Genomic DNA, 7,844 nt, shown 5'->3' on the forward strand with positions numbered 1-7,844 from the left:
TCCAGGAAAACCACAGCGGTGAACTTTCCTGATATCATCGAGAATTCCTGCTCCCAGCAGGAAGAGACCAAACCCAATTTCAGAGACAGCAAATATAGACTTCTTATGAGCCAGGTGGCCTACTTGCGGAACTACCAGCTGAAGACATACAGTAAGTTCTATAGGTTGACCACCATGAAACTGATGAGTGATGTCCTGTCTTGTCTCAAGAAACTAACCGTTCTCTTCATCAAAGTTAATTTCATCCTTCCCATACTTGTAGAAAATAGAAATGGGTATTTTAACATTTAGTTAAATATGGAAGACAGAGGCCAAAGTATTAAGCAACTTTTCCACATCTGCAGTAAGGTGGGTGAGGGACTGGGGTTACAATCCCAGCTATTGATTTCTGACACAGGCACAGAACCACCAGTTTTTCTCAGCAAAAGGCTAAATCATGTTTACATGAATCCTCTCTGTACCATATAAGATCCTGCAGACAAGTAGCATCCAGTCTGCTGTTCTAAATGTCTGAGGCTACTGAACTTTCATTAGGTTCCGGTTTCTGCTGAGGCCCAGTAGGCAAAGCTGTGTTCTGGGGACCCTGGGGGAAACACAGTGATGGCACATAGTACCTGCTGTGAGGAGCTCGAAGGGGACCCTGCTCCTAATAGAACCTGTGGTATGTGTATGTGGCACCATCAAGAGCAGGGAGTACCCTGGTACTGGTGCCTCAGCCTCCCAATTAGCTGGGTTCCCTGGTGGGCACCACCGCACCTGGCTAATTTCTGTATATTTAGTAGAGGCAGAGTTCCACCATGTTGGCCAGGCTGTTCTTGAACTCCTGAGGTCAAGGGATCTCTTCGTGGGCCTCCTAATGTGCTGGTATTCTAGGTGTGAGCCACCATGCCTGTTCCACAGATTCTTTTTTCAGTAAAGGTTGTTAGAATTCATCCGTCGGTCTAGTCTTCTATATAAATTTCTATAACCATTCATTGACAGTAATATATGATGAGATAAATCAGTATTGCAGCAACACTTCTGGAAAGTATTTAGGGCAATTTGTGTAAGATTTTGGGCAAAAAGTTGTAATTATTTGCACTGACTTAGGTCAGAGGATACATGATTAAGATCTACCAGAGGAGGGAGAGTTTTTCCCATGGATCTGAAAAGCAGCTCGTCTACTTCTAGGGTGACTTAGTCTAGGGCCCATTAGAACATTCCCACCAGAATATCACATTCTTACACTGAGAATATTTTAAGTCCTTGTGCTATGACCAAACACTGATTTGGTCTTGTGTGAAGTGCGATTTTCTTAATGTGACCTGCTCTTCTGAATTTGTTTACAGAAGATCGAAAAGATCATGATGAAGAACAGATATACAGAGACAGCAAAAATAAACTTCTTATGAGTCAAGTGGCCTACTACCTGGGCTGCCGGCTGAAGACGGAAGGTTAGTTCTGTAGGTTCACCATCACAAAAGTGCTGAACGATGTTCTGTCTTGTCTCTGAGAAATGACACACTCTCTTCTTCAAAGTTAATTTCATCCTTCCCATACTTCTAGGAAAACAGCAATGCGTATTTTAACATTTTGTTATAGATAGAAGACAGAGGGCCAAGTATTTAGCAACTTTTCCACATCTGCAGTAAGGTGGGTGTGGGACTAGTGTTAACATCCCAGCTATTGATTCCTGACACAGGCACAGAAGAACCTGTCTTTCTCAGCAAGAGGCTAAATCATGTTGACAGGAATCCTGTCTACCATATAAGATTCTGCAGAACTTATAAGCCAGATAAACGTAGAAGTGTTTATTTCCAGGTTTCAGGGTGACTGAGTAGCTAAGACAAGTTGCTTTAAGGAGATCGAGAGAGGAGGTGAGAAGAGTAAAAGCAGAAAAACAACATCTTCAACTCAGTAGCCAAGGCTGTCAGTGACGTCCCTCAGTCCCGATTAAACAAATTTGACGTCACCAGTTTCTAACCCATCATGTGTTTGGGTTTCTTCTCCCCAGTCCCTGGCTTTCTGTGTCGTGCCCGAAACGTCAACATGGTGGCATCTGGCAGGCCTTCTTCCAGAAAAAACACAGAGGTGAACATTCCAGAAGGCATTGAGAAATCCTGCTCCCAACAGGAAGAAAACAAACCGAATGTCGGAGCCAACAAAAATAGACTTCTTCTGAGCCAGGTGGCCTACTTCCTGAACTACCGGGAGAAGACATACAGTAAGTTCTATAGGTTGACCACCACGAAAGTGATCAATGATGTCCTGTGTTGTCTTGAGAGACTAACAGTTCTCTTCATCGAAATTAATATTTTCTGCACATACTTGCAGAAAATAGAAATGGGTATTTTAACATTTTGGCAAAGATGGAAGACAGAGTCCAAAGTGTTTAGCAACATTTCCACATCTGCAGTAAGGTGGGTGTGGGACTGGGGTTACAGTCCCAGCTATTGATTTCTGACACAGGCACAGAACCATCTGTTTTTCTCAGTAAGAGGCTAAATCCATGTTTGCAGGAATCCTCTCTGTACCATATAAGATCCTACAGAGAAGTAGCATCTAGTCTGCTGGTCTAAATGTCTGAGGCTACTGAACTTCCATTCAGTTCCGGTTCCTGCTGCGCTCCAGTAGGCAAAGCTGTGTTCTGAGGACACTGGGGGAAACACGACGATAGCACACAGTTCTGACTGTGGGGAGCTTAAAGGGGACCCTATTCCTAATAGAGCCTGTGGTATGTGTAAGTAGCACCATCCAGAGCAGGGAGTACCCTGGTACTGGTGCCTCAGCCTCCCAATCAGCTGGGATCCCCAGTGGGCACCACCACATCTGGCAAACTATTGTGTTTTCAGCAGTGGCAGGGTTTCACCATGTTGCCCAGGCTGGTCCTGAATGCCTGAGGTCAAGGGATCTGCCCTGCTGTGCCTCCTAAATTTATCGGATTCCAGGTGTGAGCCACCAAGCTGGTTCCACAGATTTTTTTTTTCAGTAAATGTCAGAATTCATCCATTGGTCAAGTCTCCTATATAAATTTCTCTAACCATTGATTGACCATGATATATGATGAGATAAGTCAATATTGCAATGTTTCTGGAAAGTATGTAGGGCAATTTTTGTAAGATTTTGGGGAAAACGTTTTAATTTTTTGCACTGACTTAGGTCAGAGGATATGTGATTAAGATCTACCAGAAGATGGAGGGTTTGTCCCATGGATCTGAAAAGCGGCTCATCTACTTCTAGGGCCACTTAGTCTAGGGCCTGTTAGAACATTCCCGTGAGAATATCACATTCTTACACCTAGGATATTTTAAGTCCTTGTGGTATGACTGAACACTGATGTGGTCTTGTGTGAAGTGTGATTTGCTTAATGTGACCTGCTCTTCTGAATTTGTTTACAGAAGATCGAAAAGATCATGATGAAGAACAGAAATGCAGAGATGGCAAAAATAAACTTCTTATGAGTCAAGTGGCCTACTACCTCGGCTGCCGGCTGAAGACAGAAGGTTAGTTCTGTAGGTTCACCATCACGGAAGTGCTGAACAATGTCCTGTCTTGTCTCTGAGAAATGATACACTCTCTTCTTCAAAGTTAATTTCATCCTTTCCATACTTCTAGGGATATAGCAATGGGTATTTTAACATTTTGGTAAAGATGGAAGTCAGAGGCCAAGGTATTTAGCAACTTTTCCACGTCTGCAGTAAGAAGGGTGTGGGACTAGTGTTAACATCCCAGCTATTGATTCCTGATGCAGGCACAGAACCACCTGTTTTTCTCAGCAAGAGGCTAAATCATGTTGACAGGAATCCTTTCTAATATATAGGATCCTTCAGAACTTATAAGGAAGATAAAGGTAGAAGTGTTTATATCCTGGTTTCACAGTGACTGAGTAGCTAAGACCAGTTGACTTTAAGGAGATCGAGAGTGGAGATGAGAAGAGTAAAACGGGGAAACAACATCTTCAAATCAATAGGCGAGGCTGTCAGTGACATCCTCAGTCCCGATTAAACCAATTTGACGTCACCAGTTTCTAACCCATCGTGTGTTTGGCTTTCTTCTCCCCAGTCCCTGGCTTTCTGTGTCGTGCCCGAAATGTCAATATGGTGGCACCTGGCAGGCCTCCTTCCAGAAAAAACACAGAGGTGAACATTCCAGAAGGCATTGAGAAATCCTGCTCCCAGCAGGAAGAAAACAAACCAAATTTCAGAGCCAACAAAAATAGACTTCTTATGAGTCAGGTGGCCTACTTCCTGAACTACCGGGAGAAGACATACAGTAAGTTCTATAGGTTGACCACCACGAAAGTGATCAATGATGTCTTGTCTTGTTTTGAAAAACTAACAATTCTGTTCATCAAAGTTAATTTCATCCTTCCTATACTTGTAGTAAATAGAAATGGGTATTTTAACATTTTGGTAAAGATGGAAGACGGAAGTCAAAGTGTTTAGCAACTTTTCCACATCTGCAGTAAGGTGGGTATGGGACTGGGGTTACGGTCCCAGCTATTGATTTCTGACACAGGCACAGAACCAGCTGTTTTTCTCAGCAAGAGGCTAAATCCGTGTTTACAGCAATTGTCCCTGTACCATATAAGATCCTGCAGACAAGTAGCATCTAGTCTGTTGGTCAAAATGTCTGAGGCTACTGAACTTTCATTTTGTTTTGGTTTCTGCTGAGGTCCAGTAGGCAAAGCTGTGTTCTGGGGACAGTGGGGGAAACATGGTGATAGCACACAGTACCTCCTGTGAAGAGGTCAAAGGGGACCCTGCTCCTAATAGAACCTGTGTATGTGTAAGTGGCACCATCAAGAGCAGGGAGCACCCTGGTTGTGGTGCCTCAGCCTCCCAACTAGCTGGGATCCCTGGTGGGCACCACCGCACCTGGCTAATTTCTGTATATTTAGTAGAGGCAGAGTTCCACCATGTTGGCCAGGCTGTTCTTGAACTCCTGCGTTCAAGTGATCTGCCATCTTGGCCCTCTAAAGTGCTGGGATTCCAGGTGTGAGACACCGGGTTGGCTCCACGGATTCTTTTTTAAGTAAAAGTTGTTAGAATTTGTCCGTTGGTCCAGTCTCCTACATAAATTTCTCTACCCATTCATTGACCATGATATATGATGAGATAACTCGGTATTGCAGCAATGCTTGTGGAAAGCAGTTAGGGCAATTTTTGAAGATTTTGGGGAAAAAGTTTTAATTATTTGCACTGACTTAGGTCAGAGAATACGTGATTAAGATCTACAAGATGAGGGAGATTTTGTCCCTTGGATCTGAAAAACTCATATACTACTGAGGCAACCTAATCTAGGGCCTCTTAGACATTCCTGTCAGAATATCATATTCTTACACTGAGAATATTTTACATCCTTGTGCTATGACTGGACACTGACATGGTCTTGTGTGAAGTGCAATTTGCTTAATGTGACCTGCTCTTCTGAATTTGTTTACAGAAGATCGAAAAGAACATGATGAAGAACAGAAATGTAGAGACAACAAAAATAAACTTCTTATGAGTCAAGTGGCCTACTACCTGGGCTGCCGGCTGAAAACGGAAGGTAAGTTCTACAGGTTCACCACCATGGAAGTGCTGAACAATGTCCTGTCTTGTCTCCGACAAGCAATACACTCTCTTCTTCAAAGTTAATTTCACCCTTCACATGCTTCTAGGAAAGTAGCAATGGGTATTTTAACATTTTGTTAAAGACGTAACACAGAGGCAAAGTATTTAGCAACTTTTCCACGTCTGCAGTAAGACAGGTGTGAGACTAGGGTTAACATCCCAGCTATTGATTCCTGACACAGGCACTGAACCACCTGCTTTTCTCTGCAAGAGACTAAATCATGTTTACAGGAATCTTCTCTGTAGCATATAAGATCCTTCAGAACTTATAAGCAAGATAAAGGTAGAAAAGTTTATGTCCTGGCTTCAAGGTAAATGAGTAGCTAAGACAAGTTGACTTTAAGAAGATCAAGAGTGGAGATGAGAAGACTAATTCGGGGAAATGACATCTTCATATCAATAGGCAAGGCTCTCAGGGACATCCCTCAGTCCTGATTAAACCAATTTGATGTGACCAGATTCTAACCCATCATGTGTTTGGGTTTCTCCTCCCCAGTCCCTGGCTTTCTGTGTTCTGCCCCAAACATCAGCAAGGTGGCATCTGGCAGGCCTTCTACCAGAAAAAACACAGAGGTGAACATTCCAGAAGGCATTGAGAAATCCTGCTCCCAGCAGGAAGATAACAAACCGAATGTCGGAGTCAGCAAAAATAGATGTCCTATGAGTCAGGTGAACTACTCCCTGAACTACCGGCTGAAGACATACAGTAAGTTCTATAGATTCACCTCCAGAAAAGTGATGAACAATGTCCTGTCTTGTCTGGAGAAACTAACCGCTGTCTTCATCAAAGTTAATTTCATCTTTCCCATACTTGTGGAAAATAGAAATGGGTATTTTAACATTTTGGTAAAGATGGAAGACAGAGGCCAAAGTGTTTAGCAACTTTTCCACGTCTGCAGTAAGGTGGGTGGGGGACTGGAGTCACAATCCTAGCTACTGATTTCTGACACAGGCACAGAACCACCAGTTTTTCTCAGCAAGAGGCTAAATCCATGTTTGCAGGAATCCACTCTGTACAGTATAAGATCCTGCAGAGAAGTAGCATCTAGTCTGTTGGTCTAAATGTCTGAGGCTACTGAACTTCCATTCAGTTCCAGTTTCTGCTGAGGACCAGTAAGCAAAACTGTGTTCTGTGGACATGGGGGGGAAACACGGCAATAGCATACAGTACCTCCTGTGAGGAGCTTAAAGGGGACCCTGCTCCTAATAGAACCTGTGTTATATGTAACTGGCACCATCAAGAGCAGGGAATACCCTGGCACTGTTGCGTCAGCCACCCAATTAGCTGGGATCCCCAGTGGGCACCACCACACCTGGCTGATTTTTGTGTTTTATGTAGAGGCGGGGTTTCTCCCTGTTGGCCAGGCTGGTCTTGAATTCCTGAGGTCAAGGGATCTGCCCTCCTGGGCCTCCTCAAATGCTGGGATTCCAGGCATTAGCCACTGTGCCGACTCCACAGATTCGTTTTTAAGTAAATGTTGTTAGAATTCACCCGTTGGTCCAGTCTCCTATATACATTTCTCTAACCATTCATTGACCATGATATATGATGAGATAAATCAGTACTGCAGCAACCCTTCTGGAAAGTAGTTAGGGCAAGTTTTGAAGATTTTGGGGAAAAAGTTTTAATTGTTTGCACTGACTTAGGTCAGTGGACACATGATTAAGATCTACTACGTGAGGGAGAGTTTGTCCCATGGATCTGAAAAGCAGGCTCATGTACTTCTGAGGTGACTTAACCTAGGGCCCGTGAGAACATTCCCATCGTAATATATCACATTCTTCCATTGAGAATATTTTACGTCCTTGTGCTATGACTGGACACTGATTTGGTCTTGTGTGAAGTGCGATTTACTCAATGTGACCTGCTCTTCGGAATTTGTTTACAGATGATCAAAATGATCATGATGAAGAACAGAAATACAGAGAGAGCAAAAATAAACATCTTACAAGTCAAGCGGCCTACTACCTAGGCTGCCGGCTGAAGACGGAAGGTAAGTTCTATTTGTTCACCATCACGGAGGTGATGAACGAGGTCCTGTCTTTATTCTGAGAAACTGAACACTCTCTTCATCAGAATTTATTTCATTTTTCCCATACTTCTAGCCAAATGTAAATTTGTATCTTAACATTCTGTTAAAAATGGATGAGAGAGGCCAAAGTATGTAGCCACTTTTCCACGTCTGCAGTAAGGTGGGTGTGGGACTCAGGGTAAAATCTCAGCTATTGATTCCTGACACAGGCACAGAA

General features: G+C 43.3%; 1 protein-coding gene across 1 annotated transcript; it reads left to right on the top strand.

Annotated features, from left to right (window-relative positions):
* Positions 1 to 6: 6 nt before the first annotated feature.
* On the top strand, positions 7 to 7,647 carry LOC116547156. The gene is made up of 8 exons (XM_032273196.1): positions 7 to 151; positions 1,329 to 1,433; positions 1,994 to 2,203; positions 3,378 to 3,482; positions 4,042 to 4,251; positions 5,425 to 5,529; positions 6,091 to 6,300; positions 7,484 to 7,647. The coding sequence occupies exons 1-8, from the start codon at positions 106 to 108 to the stop codon at positions 7,645 to 7,647; spliced, it is 1,155 nt and encodes a 384-aa protein (XP_032129087.1). The 5' UTR covers positions 7 to 105.
* The last annotated feature ends 197 nt before the right edge of the window (positions 7,648 to 7,844 follow it).

This window comes from Sapajus apella, unplaced genomic scaffold (genome assembly GCF_009761245.1).
Source record: "Sapajus apella isolate SASKATOON/1434 unplaced genomic scaffold, GSC_monkey_1.0 scaffold2216, whole genome shotgun sequence".
NCBI lineage: Eukaryota > Metazoa > Chordata > Mammalia > Primates > Cebidae > Sapajus > Sapajus apella.